Raw genomic sequence first — 23,703 nt, 5'->3', positions numbered from 1 at the left:
GTTGTCAACAGACACACAGTCAGACGACGACAACAGCATGCCGGAATTCGAGCCCACAGACCATTCTTGGAGCAATGCTGACACGTCACCATCGCCTGAACAGGTTGATCTGGGCACGTCGTGTTCGACGATGGCAGCTTCGTGATTGGCGTAGGGTTCTATTCAGTGATGAGAGTAGATTTTGTTTATACCATAACGACGGTAGAACACGTGTGTATCGCCGTCGTGGTGAACGTCATGCGCCGTCATGCGTAGTGGAGGTACAGGCTCATGGCGTTGGAAGTGTTATGGTTTGGGGAGGTATCCGTGGCAAAATGAAGACGCAATTGGTTACAGTTCAAGGCAACCTGACAGCACACCAATACACTGACGAGGTGTTTCGTCCAGATGTGTTTCCTGTCGGTAATCAACACCAAGGGACATTATTTCAACAAGACAATGCTCCTGCACACACAGCTAGGATTGTGACAGACTTCATGCGAACCAATAACATCAACGTTTTGCCTTGGACGTCTCGTTCCCCTGACCTATCACCCATAGAGCACCTCTAGGACTTTCTGGGCAGGCAAATCAGAATGACACTTAACCCACCAGCAAACCTGAGACACCTGAAGCAGGCCATTCATGAGGAATGGAGGAAAATCCCAAATGCCTTCATTAGACGTCTCACAACGTCAATGAGACGTCGAGTACTTGCATGTATCAATGCAGAAGGAGGATAACAAGATTGAGTAATGCACACCTAAACGTTGACAAATGTGTTTTAATCTGGAGCTCACAGATAGTGTTCAACACAACTGAAAACATGTAACTTTTCCCTTTGATACCAGTGTCATTTAATTCAATTTTGCTTGAACATTACTTAGTGTTTGACGTGGTAATAGCCTCTAGATGTTTAGCAAGTGGACTTACTGTCAACATAAACAGATATGATATTAATGTTTTTGTCTGTGTTGATTTTTATTGAGATTTTAAGCACGGGACACTTCCTTTTGGCCTTGAGTGTAACTGTTACTGGGTATATATTTGTAAGTCAAATTTAGAATCACTTTCTTGATAACATATTCTACACAGCATCATTTCCGGAAAGGATTCAAGTTGAAATAACTAAATAACTATTATTTCCTTGGAGACTGAGCCTTGTTATTAAATCTGTCTATAGGCCTAGTAATGTTCGATCAGTACTTGGGATATTTATTGGCATCATTTATGTTATCGCATTGTTAATACGTTGCACTTACATTGTTGCCATTAAACCTTAAAACATCATAAATCATAAAGTTTGCAAGCATCACTGCAAACTTTGCCTTCCCTACTTCGTCATTTCCTTGTGTGATATGTCTTCACACGTGCATTCCAAGGGTGTTACAACGTTTTACTGATTTTGGTGAAATTGAAAACGATATGTGTCAGGTACATACTAGTTGAGGGGTTTGCCTAGGACTGTGGAGAGACTGCGTGAACTATGTCGGTGCCCTGGGAAGAACTGTACACGTCTAGACGGTCTTCAGCCGGAACAGCCAGCGCCACCTGCAGGAATCGGTGAAACACATGCATTAAAGGTAATGCATATTTATATGGAATGTTACGAGAGTGAACATTTTTGTCATTTGCAATATCACATTGATTAAGTGATAGTTATTATGGGTCACAATGTTTAAAGTTTTGAGTGTAAGTTATGGCTCACATCTCGCATCATATATGTTCAATGACAATAGTATTTGTAGCGGCATGCCTTTTTGTTAGCGCATCTTTGTGACCTCCCTTGGCAACTTGTTGACTCGTCATGCCGTGGAGTTTTCCACCGATTTCGATAACATTTTGAGTGGATAATGATGCTGCCTAGCTTTACTAGAATGCTCGTAAACTGTGTAAGAGCTATATAAAGGCTGGTTGTTGAGTTGCACGATGGGTCTTTTCACATGACTGGTTTTATACACATCTGTCTGCCATCGTCAAGTTGTTCAACATTTCAAGACCGACCGTGCTTGTCTATTCAACTGCTGTCATTGTAAACAACCTTCAATCCGTATAACTGTTCTCACTGTAAATGTCAAGACTGTGGTGAGTTAATATTTCATATTTGTGATCCAACATTTTAGATTTGTGACTCAATGGCACTGTACTAAATATCTGTATTGTCATTCATTGTAGCTTGCTCATTGTTTGCTCAATATATTATTGAATATTTTAGACTTGCCTGTATTCTATTTTGCTGGTTCGAAGGGGACTCTTAAACCTTTTGTCACGGCAAATTATTTACCGTAACAGGGATATTGTTGCAATTACCTCAAGGGGTCAGCTACGTCAGTTCTTGTCAGTGTTCACCACCTGTCCCAGATATAGGACACTTCTGGTGCGAGTTTAGGCAGCTTAGATACAGATTAGTCAAAGTTTTTCCATGACACTAAGTATAACGGTGTTGACAACTTATACGTAAATCATTTGAGAGAGTTAAACATAAATATATGAGCAACTTACGTTATTCTCCATGTAGAAATGATAGAGACCTCCTTGTCTGCATTCGCCTGTCAGTTTTCGAGAAGCCTTGCTCAGTGCATCTGGAGTGAAATATGTTTCATCAATCTAAATGAACTGTTATCATTGTGGCCCCCTAACCAATTAATGAATGACTTTAATCCACGTTGAACACGGTTTCCCAACGCTCACAATGACAACCGCACCACTTTGCTCAATGTCACACAGCTGCTGCCTGACAAACGTGGGCCTTGTTCAGGGCTAGTTATAACTTCAGATTGGAACCAGCGAACAGACAACCCATGCTGAGAGACACATCTCACAGAGGTGTTGGCCAGAGGATAACAGGTCAGAGTAGCCGATTCATGTGACAGTCTGAGAGTCAAACGACTACATATAGAGTTTTAAAACATCCCTTTTCATTAAATCTTAGATATTGGAGGGTAAAATGCACAGACAAACTTTCCAAAGGTTTAACATGTGGCGGTGTAGTCCTCTCAACCCTATGGTAATAACAATTAACTGATGAGTAGTATGGTAGCCATAGCTACGGTCATTCTTACCTTCCGGATCTCCAGTTTTATGATCAACCATAGGATTGGCATGGTAACTCTCCTCTCTAATGGCGTCTTCGATGGTCACAATGGCGGGTTTGACGTCTTTGTAGGTGACCTTCACCTTGTCTGCTGCTGCATCAGCGAGTGTCTGAGATTCTGAAGAATACACACTCATCCGTAGTTGGACATTTGCGTCACATAGGTCATTTGACACTGTAGGGATGGTCAACGGTTCGCCCTCATTTTGTTTATCAGTTTGCCGGAATCACACACAGTGAGGGTTTCGCCAGAGTTATACATTTTTTTGGCCTGCATGATTTACCTCACATATTTATTATCAGTTAAACAAACAGTGAGTCCACTGCATCACTGCTCAGCACCTTGCCCACCTCCTGGATCCCTTGGAAACTATGCTGTCCTCCATTACGAACGTTCAGTTCCTTCATCAGTTCAACCTGCTGTATCTGGCAAGACAAGACTCTTCAATAAACCCACATCAAGACCCCAACCGGCCATGGACAGAGCCCAGGATACTACATCCCTACTGTCTACCATCAACTCATCGCTAATAGTCTATAAGCAATGCTAATCCCGCCATTCTCAATGTCCATCACACAACTGCATTCCTCTTTAATCTATCCCTTGTTGATTCTACATTGTGTAACCATTATCCTTATTGTGTCAGTCTACTTGGCACATCAACCTAGTCTGTTGTATAAACACCATCAACATTATCGTCCTGTACGTCAACTGTACACACATAACTCTACTCATATATACATGCCTTACGTACAGTACTGTACATCACTTACTTGATACTGGTGTTAGCATCTACACCGACATCGTGTACATTGTGATAAAAACGTTGTATATCCATAGAACCCCTCCCCCTGTTGACCTAACACCAGAGATATCCTGATTAGAGGAAGATGTACACGCGTGTAACATACTAACAGTAGTAAAAGTCGATGAATGGACTCCTGTATGTATAACCTTCATATTTACAATGCACAGCCAGACCGTTGATTGGTGAACATTTGTTACACAATTTTCTTTTCATTCATTGATTTGCCTTTCAAAAATATACTCCAATGACGCACACTCACCTGCAATTACGAACCCAAGCGATTGTCCTGAGTATTTCACATCCCCACTGCAAAATAGCTGCAAATATAATTGGTGCAAATATAAACTCAAGATACCTACATTTGTGTTTATGTAATATAATCACGTGACAGCTATTCACATGTACCCATATGACCGGAAACTGGCGACACGTGCATGTAAATATTACGTTTATGTGAATGTTATAAACCATTCTTCAATAGTGAGGTGACGTGAAATTGGGTTTAAAGTCGTGCTTGAGAATATTTCGCTCATATGACGACGTGCATGCGTGTGTATGTATGTGTGCGCTTGTTTGTACTAGCCCAGAGTGAAGCTGGTTTTATAGTGATACCCCACTGTGATACCATGCCGCAGTGAAGCATGAATACCCAACTCAGACACATTATACTGACTCCGAGCCGACCAGTCCTTCTTGTACCCATTAGTGCCGAGCGCCAGGCAGAGACCAACAAGTACCATATTTTAACGTCTTTCGGAATGACGCGGTCGGGATCGAACCCGCAACCTTCCGCTCTCGGGCGGACGCTCTAACCACTACACCACGGAGGCGGTCCATTCTTCAATAACATAGAGTTATTTTGATGATGCACATATCAGAAGTATTTTAGGCTCAAAAGTTTTTGATAGCCTCTCGTATCGAGTTGTCGTACAGAGTCGTTGACGGTAAGTGACGCACTCACTCTTTCATAAAAGTGATCATTATATTATTGTATTCCTCCTGCTTATCACATTCTGCTCGTGAACAAACGTCATTTCTAAATTTTGACTAGGGCACTTACGACGAAAATACATCATTGTCTGTATAAAACTCTACGTGTTTCTGGAAGTTATAGTTTTCCGATTTTGCAGCCATTATATTTGCTAGTGAGATTTTGGCGAGATGTTTTCTTGAGAATAACATTTGCCGGAACAACTGCGTCCCTACTATACGTCTAGTGTTTAAATTAGTTTTAGAACAGATTTGTTTATTGACTGAGCTTCGATATGCTTATCTGCTGCACAGTTTAGGCAAAGATGGTTTGTTTGTAATCTGTACAAAAAATGTATTTTTGTCATAATTCACAGAAGGTATCAATGAATAAAGGCACAACACGGATGAGGGCAAAATACGTGTACCAACTTTTGTCAGAGCGTTTAGCGATGACTGCAACTTTGTAACAGACTATTCATGTCAAGGTCACCTCTTACTGGGACAAAATACGTGAACGAAAACTCGTTTGCACTCGACGTTTCGTGTAAAGAAGTACTCCTGGCATTGCATGTCTAGCGACTAACCACTCAACCGCATTTACCTCTTCTGGGACAAACTGCATGCCGGGAAAACTTGGCATGATGTTATTCTGACGACATCTTTGACTGATGTTGAAGTCGACAACTCCTGGCATCAGCTGCATGTACAAACAGAATGGTTAGTAATTGCCTCACGTCTATTCAGCCATTTACAACACACACACCCATGGACGCACGCACGCTCACACAAACACCATACGCACAATCACACACACAATTCCATGCACACAACAGAACTCCCGAATTCGCGGACATATATGCTAAGGAAAGAGCGCTAGTTGAACAAACACCGCCCACATTTTATGTCATAAGTAGGACATAACTAGGAACACACTACTTGTTGCTGTTTATGCTTTGAAAACCAAATCCCCAGTATACAAAAGTAACGGTAACGTATTTTATCCTGGTTAAAACGACTCTAAAACTGAAGAGTACACAAAAACATGACTACAAACAATACACGAAAGTGTGGTCATCATGACCTAGCCACCAATTGTATCGTCATTTGATGAGCCACCACCACAGAGTTCATCAGCACGGATCATCTCCTGGTGATACGCCTCGTTACGACGTCTCCAGAGGCGACAGCGGCCATCGATAATGTATAGCAGCCCGCAGCTCCCTTCTGATGGTACGGGTGGATAGTGGGACTCCACTCTCCATTTCTGGAGCGGTTCTGGAATTGCGTCGACTTAGGACACGGTCATCACGGTCATAGGTCTTCCTGTGGCTTCCAGGTCTTGGACTATCTTTTACTTACTCAGCTAATGACCGTGTGTTTAATGTTTAATGGTGTTGCGACAGGACATCTCTGCGTCATCCATGCATTCTGACAGTACGTTCATGGAAGGTTACACTGATTCTGCCACGTCTTGTCTAAGAAATGTTACCTTTTCATGTTAGTTGAACTGAACGTACGTTTCAAGATAACCCATTGTGCAGCATGCTCCATCTATGGAGAACATGTACACCATTTAACCAATCGATGTAAATGTTATCAAAACTTACAGGTAGAAGATTTATAGAAATAAGAGGTACGTTACCAATGCTTCCGAAGGATCAATGTGGTCAATAGTACCACAGCCAACGGAGGTCAGGATGAAAGATCCACACAATTCCTTTGACGAGGAAGGCATGTCATTGATGAACTCTGCCTCGCCAGAAGCCTAGATGAAACATTGAATACATAAAATACATATGCTGTGACCAGCGAATACTTGTTACGGACAGTCAATACAAGCAAGATGAAGTACAATGATTGAACAGCGAATACTTCATTCGGACAGTCAATACAAGCAAGATGAAGTACAGTGGTGTGACCAGCGAATACTTGATTCGGACAGTCAATACAAGCAAGATGAAGTACAGGCTACAAGGTCCACCTGAGCCGGCGAATATTGACTTAGTATCGTTAATCAATACAGGGGCAAGATGAAATTACACAGGACATAATAACGTTTACCGTAAGAACACCACCCGAGGCAAACGTTAATACTGCCACAATAAATACAGAATAAGGTGAGTCATCAAACGCCACATTCAGCAATAATTGAAGTATCACGACAGCCTGCGATGAAGCGGATTATAGAGGAACTGTAGCAGTGGTACATGGACAATTCTATATTTATATCTATTCCAGTTCACGATGGATGAGAGTATACGTATACACACACCTGAAATGGGGCAGTAATTTTAGGCATTGGTTGTTTGAGAGGCCATTCCGCCTTTTGCTCTGGGAACTCTCTGTGACCCTTGGATATTGGGCGTTCTAGAAGGACTCCACCGGACTGCGTCAAGGGGGTCTTGGACTCGCAGATGTTGAGGATGAACTGAAGAAGAGTTTGCATGTATTGTTGAATACAGTTAGGGTCCTTCGGACATTTCCACATGTTGTAGCACAAATAAAATCGCGTTTTTGTCTTCAGTACATGAGCAGGATTAGCCCTGAAGACAACTTAATACTGACACGGGACAGATAGTGTAAACAGCGGGTCATTACGCCTGACCCATTCACAGATAGTTTAAATGTCATTAATGTCAGATCCTTGTTTCTAGTGAAAGTCAAATCTGCAAATACAAGTTTTTTCTGCTCTATTCACGGAACACGTTCACGCCATTAAACGCGGCTAGGTTCTAGTTCCGCCAAGGGACAGTCCAATCCTTCAGGTAACAGCTTTGTTATTATTTGCAACAGATGTTGCAATTAAAGAATTTTGCAGTCATGTGTGTATGATGTTATTTCGAAAATGCTCCGTTCCCACCTGCCGGGTAAACACTCCATGTTCTTACCTTGTAGAAGAGACTGACGGCCAGGTTTCTCCGGAACTCAACGCTTGCTAGCAATTCCTCATAGTCGGGGTTCAACTCTGATTTAAGAGATTCCAGTGCACCTATTGTATAACAAAGTAATCACAATGATATATGACGTATGTCAGGTTCAATATGCGAGATAGCTTCACAAATCGTAGATGTTTTAAGCTAAAGATTCACATAGTTCATACCCAACAGTCCTTTATGCAAACTTTATAGAATGTGTGTACTTCATTTAACGGACACTATCAAGGAGCTCCACTTACGTTGTTGTCATTAGTTTGTATATTCGTCACACCGACGACCTGGGTTCGATTCCCTACATGGGTACAAAATGTGAACCCTATTTCTGGTGTCCAACGCGGTGATATTGGTGGAATATTGCTAAAGACGACGTAAAACCATGCTCGCTCATTCACTCCTGACGTTTCAGAATATCATGGATCCCTAACCATTAAGGAAGTTCTAGAACCTATGGAACCGTAAATTAGATTATGTGGTCAGATTTTGCTCAGGGCTCACATGGGAGATCTTCACCCAGAGACGAAGTAAGTGAAACAGATTCCAGTGTGTTCAGCTTGAAGATTGGGTCTTTTAGGTGCATGAAATCTAGATATTTGTGGAGGACCAGTAAACACCTGGTAAGCCTGTTTTCTCTTTGGAGGATACACAGTGGATATTCCATGCTATTATTGACTGCTGTATCTCTCATCGCCTGACGCGGTAGAGGGGATATTTTTACGACTGGCACAGTCGCGAATGTACATATGATGAGAGACATATGGTATTTTCTGAAGGTGTTTCCTATGTAGGATAAATTTCATTTGAAGTTAACAGTTCTTTCAAAGGATTAACCTCCAATAAATTGATTGATTGCTCGTTATTGGCTAACTAAATTACTTTTTTTTAAAGAATGGCGGACATTATGCAATTAGTTGCCAGGTGTGTTATATTTGGGTGACCAATGAGACTTAAGGAGAGACAACATACACTAGGGCGTGTGTGCGGATTCTGATTCACATTGGCAAACTATAAAATGTCTAGATATTACAGTCCTGTTATAAGTATCAGCAGATCGTCTGCTGTTTATTTAGTTTCAAAATGCATACAAGTATGATGATATACTAATTAGGAAACTAATTTTGCTTTTTAGGATTGTTTTCACCGAGTTACAAAATCAGAACTTCTTTCTACTGGTAGTAAAATATGTATTTGATTGATGTCCAATAGGATTTTGCATGACATAGCGTATAACATAACAATTTCTCTCGTGGAAGCGAGGTGGGTGTCAATATAATACTACTTACAGTATTACTGTTACTTCGACCACAACCTCGCTTCCGAGGAAGAAATCGTTATGTTACAAGTTGTGTCATGGAAAATCTTTATGGTCATCAATCATATACATATTTCACTACAACTAGTAAGTAGTTTTGATTCTTTAACTTCCGTGAAGCGATCTGAACACAAGTAAGATATCGTTTCAGGCTTCCACAACGCTCGCTTCGCACTCACAAACATAACCCATTTAGCACGAACTGTGGGGTCCTGTGGAAATCTGTGCATGGTGACACCATCGCCCGACCTCTAGGAGCAATTAACGACAAAGCAACGATTCGGCATGCCTTCGTTGATGTCGAGAAATCATCAAGATGACGAGCTTGCTACACACTTTCTATACAACTAACTGAAAATCGTTCCTCATATGACGTCACTGCAGTGCTCTGGCGACAGAGTTACGTAACCTGTCTGTGGTTTCGTTGGCTGGCGAGAGTGAAGCAGGCGACTTTTGGCAACTTTTAATCGCTCAGTATTAATTAACCACAAGTTTTTAAAGAGTGAATTTGGTGTTCCGCATAAGACTGACCACAAATCTTTCATATGTAATAGTTAAAAGAGTACAAAGTTTATTTGTTCTTTAAAACTAATTATCCGAATCACTCAATCTAAATTCTCACTACCATACACAGTTACCTTTGCACACAATGCGTCAAACAAGATATGGTGCCATTTTAAGAACTTAATCATTTATAATGATAAACGGCGACTAAAAATAACTAAAAGTAATACAGTGTAAACGTTAGAAATCTCAGTCATTAAAACGGAAGAACAAAGTAAATGACACTTATATTCCCCGTACCGCGAATCACCGCAGGATCCGTCAGACTCTTCCCTGTGAGGAAGTCCTCTGTCTTTGTGGCATGGATCTGTAGGGAACAAAGTGAAACATGACGCGTATACAGATGTCTTCTTTAAGTGTCATTTAGAATATAGAAGTTGTTATGATGTAGTGGAATATGAGTTGTACATAAAACCCCAATATCCTTCATGCATATATTCTCCTTGTCCATAATGTTGTGTGTCACTTGCTTGATAACGGGGTTAGCATCTAATGCAATAGAGAAGTTGTCTCTTCATAAAACCTGTTCCTCTTCGGATATGACGATGTAGTGGTGGAACCATATAACTAACTTATTACCCCATCAACTACCACTACGACTGCTACATCCCCTACTACACTACCACAATGTCACCACTGCACTACAGCTTTGACTACAGACAAGCTACCAATATATATACAACCACTAAGTTCTACAACTACTTCTATTGCCACTACTACAACTACTTCTATTACTACTACTACAACTACTTCTATTACCACTACTACAACTACTTCTATTACCACTACTACAACTACTTCTATTACCACTACTACAACTACTACAACAACTACTTCCATAACCACCACTACTGCCATAACGACTTCTACCATTACTTCTACAACTCACCGTCTTTTTATCAATTCCGCCATACACAAGGGAAGGTTTTCCGAGCACTTGGAATTTCGCTGGCTCGATAGTGACCCGGAACGCAGCGTTCACGTAGGCATGGGCATTCTGGAAGATGTGTGCCGCACAGATGTTAACACAACGCATTGGAATGTTGGAAGTAGTTTGACTTTAATTAGGGGTATTCCATCAGACAAATGTACCTTTAAAGTTACAGATGGAAGCAACATACCTGTGATCGTGGCATGATTTTGTAAGACCGGAACCTGTATTTGTCAACCTGCTTGAACAACTCCACAGAGGTGATGATCTTCCCCGTCATGTCCAGGTTGAGGGCGAGGCTGGTCAGTGTGTGAGACTTGACACTCCCATCCTTACTGTCTGAACATACAGGGATACCACCACGTCATACAAATGTGTCAGTTTCAATGCACAAAATTGCTTAATAAAGACACTTATATTTTGACATTGGCAAAATAATAAATCACACAAATATGACATTACTCCAACCTGTGCAAAAATATATGGCGCTGAAGAAATAGCAATCCGAAGATATGGCTGGAGTGAATTCCTCGTCAATATCATTGTGACAGGCATACATGATATATTTCATGGTTACATGCCCTGCATGACGAACAATGTTACCTATACATGTCAGTACTCGGGGATGTACAGATACAGATAACGTTCAGAGCACCTGTCACGTGGCAGTCTACACACCCAGGATGAATATCTTGGCCCCTGCGGCCTCCAGTGGGGTGAAGACATCGGAGGGGAAGTCAGGGTGGGCGTTCTTGATCATCAGATTACCAGCCCAAGACCCAGCCTGGGGGATACAACATCATTCATCATTGCTCGAAGACTGGTCGCAGAATCATTCCTACATTCTCTCATCATCTGCACGTTTACTTTAAGCATTTGAAGCTTATACTTTGTATATTTCAAACAGACACATTTTACTTTATTTTTTGGACATGCACTGACTTCATGTTACAATTTTAAAGCTGTTCTATTCCTTGATAATAATCTCCCATTAGGCAAGTACACCATCTACGGTTATACGGTTTACCTGTAATTACACCTGCACAGATTCTTATCACTGACATTACAATGTTACCCAAGCGTTAATTTTCATTCCATCACTTTGACTGGCGTCTTCAATAAAGGTTATGACAGTGAGTAAAAAGCTGAAAACACAGACAAGGCATATACGCCGGCGATTACATTTCTGACGAGGACGTTGCCGATCATGAGGAGGTGGTTGGCGATGCCGCTGAAGTAGCTGTAGCCCTTGTCGTCGGCCCTCTTCTGCAGGGCATCGATGAGGTCGGAGATGGACAGGCCAGCTCCGAAACGGACGCTTTTGGCAGAGGACTAAACCACAAAGTGAATGTTAGTATTTAGTCTTAAAAATATATATCAAACTGGTTTCGTTAAATACGGAGAGTGCTTATCTGCACCTTGTATGCTTGCAGTTTGGCACGTGTAAGTCTGGCTGAAGAACATTGGGGACAATATGGTGAAAATGGACGCAGTTGAACATCTATATGTATGACCGTGACGACGACGGGATCAAACATTTGAAAGCAAATCCAAAAATTCAGAAATCTACAGTTTTACTGTGTATTAGACTAATGCTTACTCTCTGAATATATATGAAATTAATTGTAAAAATTAAGACCCATTTAAACTGAAAAGGAGCCCCAGGGAGACCAGATATTGCTTCCTTTAAGGCTTTAGCATTGCAAGGTGGGCTTGGCTGTAAGGAAAAAAATATGGTTCAGCAGTGTATGAGTTTGACACAGTCGTGTTCAGGGCGTAGAAAGCTTCCAAGGACTGTCATTGAATCTATTCTAGTTCCTTGTGAAACGAACATACCTCAATCTTGTAGAGCTCCTTTACGTCATGTAAGTCCACAAACACGTCGAAAGGCCCTTCATTCTTGTAGATGCCTGAAACACGAGGATAACATACTGGACATGTGCCGTAGGTTAAGTAGAGAATGCTGAGTATCTATGATGTCCACATGTTAAGGTGATCCTAATGTAACAGCTATTACAACAAAATTCAGATTTGGTATGCTCGGTGTGTCGGGCGCCCCTGGACATGACATCACATGGACTTGCTAGAAGTATATTTCCATTTCCATAATCTCCTCATAACGTTTCTAGGTCAGTGAGACCCCTGTGAGGGTTCATGGGTTTCAGCTCAGTGGTAAATGTCTGTGTTAAATCCTACAATTATACCCCTAACTGTAGCCTCACTCCGGCTCACCCACTCCCTAATGGCTCACCAGATGCCGTGTTTCCATGCACAAGTCGAACCTTTGCCCCTTTGTTGGTTTGAAAAATTCGAACCAGGTTCTTGAGTGTCTGGGGTCGGTACCAACTCTTTCCACCCGTCTTGACCAGGAAACCGACACTATTTGAGGACCCATTAGCACTGGAGCCATTGGCAGAACTTCCATTAGCAGAGGATCCGTTGGACGAGTCGCCGTGTCCTTCACAGGTCTTGCCAGTTCGGGGACAGATCTTCAGATCCTGCAAACCAAACAGAAGTCAGTCGACAACTATTAAAATAGATTTATTGATATAAACTTTAGATACGAATCAGGAACAGCACATCGCCATAGAACTTACATACACACGATCATACAGAATGTTCTGCGTCAGTAAAGAGAGATTTAAACTTTACGACCCGCACCTCAACATGTTTAGCATGTATACCTTTGCTATTCGGACTATGAAAATGTCCCAGAGCCTTGAAAGCCAGCAAGTTTAACCATTCTCAGTCTCAGCAGTCCTATCCTGAACGATAACCAGAGGCGATCAAGAATGATATATGCAATATTCCAGTGTTTCTTTGCTTCTCTCACGATGATCTGCACTGTGATTACGAAAACCAACTTGCCTCAATATCAATGCATGACCCTCCAGGAATGGTGGAGTCCTTAGCGAAGGATTTCATGGCGTCCAGGATGGGTCTGTACCCGGTACATCGGCAGATGTTGCCCCCAAACTGGTTCTCAATTTCCTCCTCAGTAGGAGTAGCGTTCTTTTGTAGGATTCTGAAATGTTGATTTTTCAAATACAAATAAGACACTTATAAACGCTCTTTTCACAGAAACTACACTTACCCATAGAGTTTTCAAACCAATTCCTCGTGTACAGTAGCCACACTTACCCATACATTTTCATGACCAGTCCTGGTGTACAGTAGCCATACTTATATACATATTCATGACCATCCCTGGTGTACAGTAGCCATACTTATCCATACATATTCATGACCATTCCTGTTGTATACGTAGCCACACCTACCCATACATATTCATGACCATCCCTGTTGTACAGTAGCCACACTTACCCATACATATTCATGACCATCCCTGGTGTACAGTAGCCACACTTACCCATACATATTCATGACCATTCCTGGTGTACAGTAGCCACACTGAGTGCCGTTGAACTCAGCGATTCTCTTCTGTATTGGGTGGAATCCATCTTTGGAGTTCCCCAGACCCTCCGTCGTGGTGATTTTCCAGCCGTCCACACAGTAGAGGGGACATAGACACTGGGAGAGATAATGGACGATATTTGTAATACACCGAGCCCCCTTAAACGATGTTGTAAATACCAACATTTACAAGTTAAGCTGTTCTTAACGTTTTGGCATAAAGGTTCACGTGTTGATATGAGTGTTGCTTTACTTTGTAATGATGAAATCTTGAGTTGATTGGTTGATTGTTGAGTTTCAAGAATCTTCAGAATCTGGATTGTTGGAATTCTTACAAATACAAATATCCATTGCCCTGAGATCAGTGTATCAAACGGTTTAGAAATACAACGGATACAATTGTACCTGAACATGATGCAGTGGTTTCCTACACTTACGGAGTTGATAGAAAACGAGGTGTCCTTCCCGGTGCTGTGGTCCGGCTTGGTGACGGTGACGGCGCAGCAGCCACACCCTCCCTCCTTACACATCACCTTGGTCCCCGGCAGACCCGCGCCGTCACGGATGTAGTCGTTGAGGGATGTCGTCACGTCATATTCGCCGGTCACTTTATTCAAACAAAACCAAACATACATGTCGTCTATTTACTTCATCTAGTGCCTTAATAATAATGCAATACAGTTCTATATGTGTACACCCGTGAAGATCCGGGTTAGAATTGGTCTTCAGCAACCCATGCTTATCGTTAGAAGCGACTGACGGGATCGGGTGGTCAGGCTCGCTGACTTGGATTGTCTAGTCCAGACTCGATTAATATCAGACCGCCGCTGTATAGGTGGAATATTGCTGAGTGTGGCGTTAAACAACAAACAAAATCTATATTGTTAGACATTTGTCAAGCTTACAACATTCAAGGCCGTATCAAAACCTCTCGAAAGGTAGACCTCTGGAGGACAATTCCAAACATGAAGCATCAGTGACAAACATGATCTAAAATGAATTCCCCATTTTGACCTGTACAGTATGCTCCAGTAATTTTGTGAGGTGAACACTTAATTTGCCTTTACAAGTGTTTGTGACGGGCTCATTTTCGCGAACATGTGGAATCATCACTATTTGATTCATAAACTTATAATCATGATACAGCCGGAATTTGCCATCCATAGCAGAGCAATACTGACTGTAAAACCGGGATGTAATGATATGGGTATCTGTGTGAAGCATACCTGTATGTTGTTGTCCGTTGATGGAGAAGTTGACGGGGCTGATGTCCTCCGTCCTGTGAACACCAAATGAATACAGACATGTAAACATGTACATAGAGAGGACTTTCAGAGATCACGACACAAGTGTCATACATCCATGTCGTACGAGTTCAGAACGTATCTGACAAGCAACGAATTATAAGGTAAGTGGAATTTGATAGGTATTTGTACAGTTGTCAGTTCCTTACATAACCTAACATCTCACCATATCAGCATACAATTGATGCATATTCTGTCCATTCTCATGATCGCAATGGCGCATCAATACGTAACACAGCCACTATAAGTGACGTCATCCTGCTGACTTCTTACTACTCATGCCTGATGTGACCCTCCGCAAAAACGTTTCAGTCACACATGTGAATTATCAAATCAACTTGTGATGATGCAAACTAGATACTTTCAAAGAACATTTATTTATCCCAAATGGTTTCGAAACAGACAGGTGATTTTGAGTGAAGCACGAGAAACATATCAATCAATAGTAAAAGTAGTCCTTCATAACCTGGCCTTAGGTCATCTACACGGAGTAGCTATTCATAAACCACAGGTTTAATATCAAGTATTATAAATGGATTCTTCATACATGTGAAGATCCGTGTTGGAATTGGTCTTTAGCTTCTCATGTTTGTCGGAAGAGGCGACTAACGATGGCCAAGTTAGCTGACTTAGCTGACACATATCATCATATCCAATTGCGTAGATCGATGCTCATGCTGTTGATCACTGGTCCAAACTTGATTACTAAGAAATTACCATAATCATCACGCTACAATTATATTTTTTTTAAATAGTTAATCTACTCTTGCCAGCGTTTTCTTCCAACAGTACAGGCACTGATTCGTGTTGCACCAGTCCTTAACGATATTATAGTTTTGGGTTGTGCCTAGTTGAAAACATTTCACGTATGTTTGCTCTCGCGTTCCCGCTGGCTTTACATAAACATCCATCTAACTGCAGCAGTGCTGTGAGTGACCTAGATTCATGATGGTTTCACGGCAACCCGCTGACTGCGAAACATGGGCTATTGACTGCAGTGTTTGCTTGTGCTCCGTGACGATTCGTGATAATGTGTGAACACACAATACTATGGGCAATTGAGAAATGAAGACAATGTACCGATAGGTGTGACAGGACATTATAGACTATAGTATTCAACTGAACGTTTAACCAGCGAGTCGATGCCAAGACCTTAGCAGGTGACAAGAGCAGTTACCAGTCACTATGTTTAACATACCAACGCTTGCGCAATTTCTTTCCAACTTTTTCTGTTCCCACTAACTGTAATGGGATTATCGTAATTGATATGTGCTGAATGTTCAGTTATATCCAGTAGACTTAGAAGTAAGAATTAGATTATATTCATTTCTTGATAGTATTCAAGCAACAAACAGATCTGTAATAGAAAAAGGCTTCAATATTGAAAGTGAACTTACATTTATTCATCTTGAGACGACATAGTTTGATATATATATGTCATGGACGGATAATCTTTTACAATAAATATAATGTCCTTCCAATTCAAGAAGTATCCATCCCTATTCAAATTTAGCTAGCGGTGTACAATCGGGCATTGCTCGCTGAACCGAAGTACATGCGTTCATATCTGGCTCGAACTCTTTCAGTGAGTTAAAGCATTGTGGCTTTCACATCAGGGATTTCACACACTATCACGCGATTCTCCCTGAATACAAACAGCCAACAATTAGTGTGCTACATGAACGACGGGGGCCTGAATTGCCGCTCTACATCGTGAAGCAGATGAGACGTGTTTTGAATGAAAACAAGGATCTGCCCAAGAAGTAACAATAATTATTGATGAGAGTATGAGTGAATATGTTTTTACGCCGCTTTCACCACTAGCCGGTTCAAGAGCGAGCGAATATGGTTTTAGCTTTTAATCAATATTTCGCTTTTAGCAATATTCCAGCAATATCACGGCGGGGGACACCAGAAATAGGCTACCCCCACCGCCCCGCCAGTGCAAGAGAACTCTCGTTTTACTCATATGCAATGCTTCGTTGTTGAGTTAACATCTTCTTTCTTGTTCATCAGTTATTCTGTACATCAAGTTTCTGTTTGAAACAAGCCACAGATTGTACAATGACAACCTAACACGCCAAGTGATCACTATGAGCCCGCTGATTGATGTAGTTCACCTACACGTATGGTTAACTAATACTGTTACTTTCCGAACCATTGACGACGAAACATTTCACTGCCCACGTGTGTCATGTAGCGCCAACCCCATAGCGTCGAGCACCCACGTCAAGAGGAAACATGATGAAGTCTGAAGCCGTGCAAATCTAAATATGGCCTGTCACTACACGTGAAAATAATGCACTGTAATCGGCAATACTAAGAAACATGGCTTCCATCTCCAATAGAAGGATAACTATCCTCAATATGGAGTCACATTTGGCTTCCCGGTTATTTGAACAAGAACACGGTACAAATTAGATGTTTTGAAGTTTCAACTACCGGCAGAGCCAGCTGGTACAGATGGTGTCCTCCCATTAGTCATACGTCCCACTAGTCATGCGGGTTAAAACAACATATGGTATGGTTGACTGCACCAACAACTACCTTTGTAATACCTTCGTAAAAATGGAATGATCCAAGAAACAAAAATACAGTTTCACATCAGTGAACTTTGATAATCTGTCTTCAGCATGGTCTTCAGCTTTATTTTGCTGACTATCTCAGAATATTTTCATCATATAAAGATTAAACATAGAACATCCTACAACAGTCTCAAAAAACACAAATGTGCCAGTGCACGTTATTGATGCTCAGAGATTCACCGCAACAGGTGACAATAAAAGTTAAATAAAAAAAGTATGCCAATATGCACAAGAATATGACTGAGGTGAACTATCGATTTGTGAAAAATGGAGTATTGACTAATTCTTGACAAATGACTTGATGACAATCACCGTCATACCCAGAGAAAGAATGCTGATGATGTATGGTATGAAACAATTACTTGGTAGACGTTGTACTGTTTGAATATTTAGAATTATTGGTAACTGTCAGAGGAATAACCGGCGTAACAAGACACGTTTTTGTTGTCCATATTCCTGCACGTCTATTGCCTGTCCGCCATGCTTACATAAACCGCTGCCTCACCGGGCTGGGTCGGGTAGCTCAGTCGATAAACACTAGCGACCATGAACCTTGTACCCGAACCCGAGCCGAACAGCGTGACTTGCACATTCCCCATACTTACACACAGAGAATTTACATTCAAAATCCCCTTGACATGCAGAAATGTGTTTCTGTAAAATTGCCGCTCACACATATTTCATTTTATTTTTTTATTTACCCCACGTAATAAATAGTTTACAGTAGCGTCAGTAAATGACACAACAGGCGTTAGTTGTTAGCGGTTGAATGATGTCGGACCGGTCTACATACTCCGCGAATAACACAATAACAAATAGGTTAAACCACAAAAGGCATATTAATTCACGTCGTTGTTGCTCTACTGGCACATTGTTGCATGTGCCTAAAATATCAGATACGTCTATAATGGCTTGCTAATCGGTATATCTGACACACACACATATATCATATATTTATAAACCGAAGCCTACAGAACGGTCAATATACCTGTATTTTAATGGATTCATTAGAAAACACCCCTAACAGATTAAAAACATCATATTTACCTTCTCTTCCGACACCCAAGGACTGGCATTTTGCAAATAGTCGATGAGCAATGCCGCTGTGTTGTCACTGCCTGCTAGGAACGGTGTAGGAATCTCCTGCCGTATAAGCGGTGTTTATAACTGGGTATATGTGTACTTTACTACCGCCCGACGCAGCCTGTCCTTACGGTGTGGTTCCTGTTGAGTCACTGGTCAGCTTCCCTCCGGTTGATGATCGGGAATGTTCGTCGGTAGGGACCTCGACAGTGACGCTGCAAGATGGGCTCAACTTGTGACTCAACACCTATCAATAACTCAATACATGAGCGGTTGTTATATAGACCGCAATGTTTGCTGACTATTTGAGTACAAAGCTTCAAGCAACCTGGATTTTGCAACACAAAACGTTTCATTTGGTGTTGGTTGATACTGTTAACGCTGGGAGGACCTCAAACGAATAAGGGCACCCCGGACGTCTATATGCCAACTTCTTGAGCGGTATTTAGGGGCAACGACAACAATAGATGGATGAACAACCTCTTTATTACAGTTTTGGTGTACTTTCTAACAGGATGCTTGGAGTCTTTTTATTTAGATAGATTCTTGGCATTTACTGATTTTTTGCATTTGGCTCTGTCCCACTAGATGCTGTAGTCGGGATTCTCTCGGATATGGCCTGATAAGGCTGATTGGGAGTCGAGTTTGAATACTGCGTTTTCATGCTCTTTGATTCGGGTTGTGAGGGGACCTGCCAACTTACGTTGTTGTCCGGGTGTCCTCTCACTTAGCCAGATTCTGTCAAAACAGGTCTCTCACATAGCCAGAGTGGGATTTGGCTGACTTGGGTTTGTGTTAAACATTTAGGCCTCTGGTTTCAAAAAAGACTGTATAGATAAATTCTGTACATGATAATGTTTCATCAATGATAAATTGTTTAAAGAGTTACAAATACCAATTATCACTAAATTGCTAAATCAGTTTTACCCAGTACTATTGAACTTTGGAATTCTTTGCATGAAGAACTCGGACTTATACAATGGGGCGTGGTGGGCGAGCTGGCTAAGGCGCCAGGCTAGTGATCCAGCAAGTATGAGGTGACGGGATCAAACCCACCTGTGACCGGGTGTAAAAAACCGTGGAGTCAACTTTGTGTGCACACTCTTTCAGTGTTGTCACAACCCCTAGTGTACAGTACACAACCCTGTGCACTTAAAAGAACCCACGAATCCGTTGGTATATGACCAGATGGTTGCCACATGAATACGTGCAAACACCTAGTTGCGGGTACAGCAACGTGCAGTAAACTTGGACAAAGTACTGTGACTATGTGTCCAAGTCCATCCAGCTGTGAATGGGTACTTCGTAAGGATGGGAAAGCCACACTAACTCGGTGCAGCCTTTGAGCAGCTGAGCTGGATATCGGCGTTATACAAATGTGCGTGCGTGCGTGCGTGCGTGGGTGTGTGTGTGTGTATGTATGTAGAGTTAAGTTGTAGAGTAGAGTTGAGTTGGGTTTTACGTCACATCGGCATCATTCCAGCCATATAGTGACGGGATCAAGTGTGAATTTATAAACGTTTTATATATCATTTACATTGTTATAGCACCAAATTCGAACGTAAGCAGTTCGTTATTCACATTACATAACTACAGTTCCCTCAGGTAGTTAACAATGATATGCCCGCTCACGCGGGAAAACAGATCTTTCAGATTTGCCGCGTCATTGTATGATCACCAAGTGAATTCAAGAATAAGATTACATCATATTTTGATACTTCATTTGGGTTTGATATCAACATTGGAAACAGGTTCTGTCAAATTATCCACTGCAGACTCAGATTAGAATGCAGTTATTTAAATGCTCATAAAGTAAGTTGATTTATATCCGATAACCCATCATGTACTTGTGCTGCCTTTGAGGACACCCTTCACTATCTTTTTATATGTCCCAACCATGATGCTATAACGATTTATTTTAAATAAATGACGCTCTGTATGGTAACCAAGAATTACTTTTATAGATCTATAAATCGTGATATTATCAAATCAGTACATACCTTTATTATACTTCAACAGTTTTCAACTGGCCCTTGGTATTTTGGCTGTGTGGATGTTATATTCATGTATATTGTATGCTTAATGTTGTTTATGATATCATGTACTTTTGTAATAATGTTATGAAATGCAAGTCGCATAAATTCTATTTTGTCTGGAGAGGCATTAATATAAGCTTTTCGATTGTTTGCCGATCCAGTTTCTGAACAATATATCAGAAATATATATGTTTAAACCGAATTTTCATATTACAAATAAACGCACACACACTTGCATACTTCTTAAATCATGTCGCATTGTAGATATAGACTATAGCCCTAGAACAAAGGCTCGCGCTTCAGTGGCTAATGCCAATTTCCTGGCTCGCATCTCTCACCTAGCCATAGTGCAATGTTATCAATACTCTGGCTAAGTGAGATTGAACCGTTGTCCGGATGGTGATGCAGGACTCCAACCGATTGATAATGATTGACGACCATCATCAATGTGTATGTTAATGTTAAGATCATGATTTGACGACCAAGCATATCGATCTTTGATTGCTATAACTGATAACATAAATACATGTGCAGACTGATGTCTATGTACACATCAACCATCTATATTACTACTTTGTCTACGTGTATAACAGGCATATTAGAAACACCTATCGAAACAGCCCAACACCCCTTTATATCGTTGTTTACCGACACAATAAGTAGTTGCTAAGCAACTTTATTTTGGTGTCTTCATAAATAGCACACAGACAAAATAACCTTGAAACTGTTTACTAACAGTTGCACCTTTAGGTTGGTGTCTAAATACGGAGCAGCCATTTATCCAGATGAATGCCTCTATATGTGTATGGTATACTGCAGTACACACGTGTACAGTAATGACAGACAGCACAGCAACATTGCACGGCCGGTGTTGCCGTATCAATACGACCACTCTCCTACCCTGAGTTCAATGCGGTCGGCATTATAAAGTAACCGGTGAGCAAATAGTGACGATTTGTCGGTTTACTCCCATTTGAACTACATCCCAAATTAACTACATTATTTATCTGAGAAGAGGCACCCCCATGGCATGTAATGAACACAGCCCAACAGCTCTCCCTGAAGAACTATAGTATGACCAGAAATTATTGAGAATTTTAGGAATATGTTTAATTGGATATCTAGTATAAACAACCTTGACCAGCTATCAAGTGTTTGGTTTCATTCAAGAGAGACAACTCCGTTGATCCTTTTTCATTAGTTTGAGAAGAGTTATCACCCTTTGTTTACTTGCTAGCAGACGACACTTGCAGTGATCCTCAGTATGGATGATTTAGAGAAGAGGAAGTTGATTTTAGAGTATTATAACAAGGACATCAGATCAGCTAAAGTCATTTCAAGTAGAACAGGCATCCCTTTGTCCACTGTTTTTCGTGTTTTAAAAAATATTGCAAATGGATATGGCATTGGGCACCAGGGAGGCGCAGGTAGGCCCAGAAAAATTGACTGTCGGTGACAGGAGGCGGCTTGGTATTCTTGTTTCTAAAAACAAACGAAGGAGTTTAGAAAACTTAAGGCTGGATATGATTGATAGTGGAACTGTGGCTGTCTGTAAGGAGACATTCATAAGCAGATGCATGACAACCAGAGACAATCATGTTCACTCTCTTATGAAGACAGCCAAGTCAAGCTATTACAAAGCTGCACTGCAGGATGCGGAGGGACAGAAGGGTGTGTTCAGGATCGCTTCTGTTTAAGGATAATTCCTTGTCTCTTCCATATCATACATCCCTTAATCAATTAGTTGACAAGTTCTCAGACTTCTTTTCTCAGAAGATTTCCACAATCAGAGAATCACTATCACGTGATGACCTTCCACACGCTGACCCCCAACCAGCAGCTGCATTTCCTGCCTATGCCTATCCCAATTCCGACCAGCTAGCAACAGAAGCAGAGATTGTGAAACTTGTTTCTAAGTCACCGACAAAGTCATGTAATCTTGATCCTATTCCTACATAGCTTCTCAAGAACTCCCTGGATACCTTTGCCCCTATATTCACCTCTGTTGTCAATCAGTCTCTTCAGGGGTGTGTGATGCCGGATACATTAAAAATGGAATTGCAACTCCACTCCTGAAGAAGAAAAGTTTATATCAAGAACTCTTAATAAAATTTATCGGCCTGTCACAAATTTACCATTCACCTCAAAGTCGATTGAGCGTGTGGTCACAACAAGACTCAAGGAACACATGACCTTAAATGGGTGTTTGGAAGTTATGCAATCAGCATACCGGAATTTCCACTCCAAGGAAAACGCACTCGATAAAGTACACAGTGACATCCTGAGAGCTGTAGACAAAAGTGATTCTGCAGTATTGGTTCTAGTAAATCTGAGTAGTGCCTTAGATACAGCTTCGGACCATTGTATTCTGATATGTACACTTCAGACCAGGATGGGTATTAGAGGCACTGCTCTGGGGCAGTGGTTTGAGTCCTACATATCAGGTAGGCATCAATCGGTGATCATTGATGGTCACATCTCCAGTCCTAAGGATCTTGCTTACGGCGTGCCTCAAGGATCGGTTCTTGGACCTCTACTTTTCACCATTTATACATCTCCTCCAGGTGATATCGTCAGAATCTTGGACTGCATTTATATGCTGACGACACTCAAATTTACATATCTTTCAAACCCTTACTTCCCTCATCAGCTGTGTTTTCATTCCTCACCATTGAAGAGTGTGTCAG

At 41.4% G+C, this 23,703-nt stretch overlaps 1 protein-coding gene across 1 annotated transcript in view; it reads right to left on the bottom strand.

The window, feature by feature from the left end:
• Positions 1–19,230, bottom strand: part of LOC124290734 (xanthine dehydrogenase-like) — a 36,315-nt gene extending 17,085 nt beyond the window's left edge. Inside the window, exons 1-20 of the mRNA XM_046727537.1 lie at positions 18,945–19,230; positions 15,235–15,287; positions 14,446–14,615; positions 13,965–14,125; positions 13,463–13,619; positions 12,846–13,092; positions 12,431–12,504; positions 11,777–11,926; positions 11,273–11,378; positions 10,785–10,933; positions 10,553–10,660; positions 9,904–9,970; positions 7,743–7,843; positions 7,127–7,282; positions 6,497–6,619; positions 5,456–5,551; positions 4,142–4,199; positions 3,042–3,191; positions 2,482–2,561; positions 1,445–1,530 (exon numbers count right to left, since the gene is read on the bottom strand). Coding sequence (XP_046583493.1) covers positions 1,445–1,530; positions 2,482–2,561; positions 3,042–3,191; positions 4,142–4,199; positions 5,456–5,551; positions 6,497–6,619; positions 7,127–7,282; positions 7,743–7,843; positions 9,904–9,970; positions 10,553–10,660; positions 10,785–10,933; positions 11,273–11,378; positions 11,777–11,926; positions 12,431–12,504; positions 12,846–13,092; positions 13,463–13,619; positions 13,965–14,125; positions 14,446–14,615; positions 15,235–15,287; positions 18,945–18,973 — 2,321 coding nt within the window. The 5' untranslated portion in view covers positions 18,974–19,230. The remainder of the gene's footprint in view (positions 1–1,444; positions 1,531–2,481; positions 2,562–3,041; positions 3,192–4,141; positions 4,200–5,455; positions 5,552–6,496; positions 6,620–7,126; positions 7,283–7,742; positions 7,844–9,903; positions 9,971–10,552; positions 10,661–10,784; positions 10,934–11,272; positions 11,379–11,776; positions 11,927–12,430; positions 12,505–12,845; positions 13,093–13,462; positions 13,620–13,964; positions 14,126–14,445; positions 14,616–15,234; positions 15,288–18,944) is intronic.
• Positions 19,231–23,703: the final 4,473 nt, after the last annotated feature.

The sequence above is a fragment of the Haliotis rubra genome, unplaced genomic scaffold, assembly GCF_003918875.1.
Source record: "Haliotis rubra isolate DU_JTF1 unplaced genomic scaffold, ASM391887v1 Scf472, whole genome shotgun sequence".
Classification (NCBI taxonomy): Eukaryota; Metazoa; Mollusca; class Gastropoda; order Lepetellida; family Haliotidae; genus Haliotis; species Haliotis rubra.
Note: the sequence above shows the minus strand (reverse complement) of the source record. Positions and strands in the feature narration are given on the sequence as shown.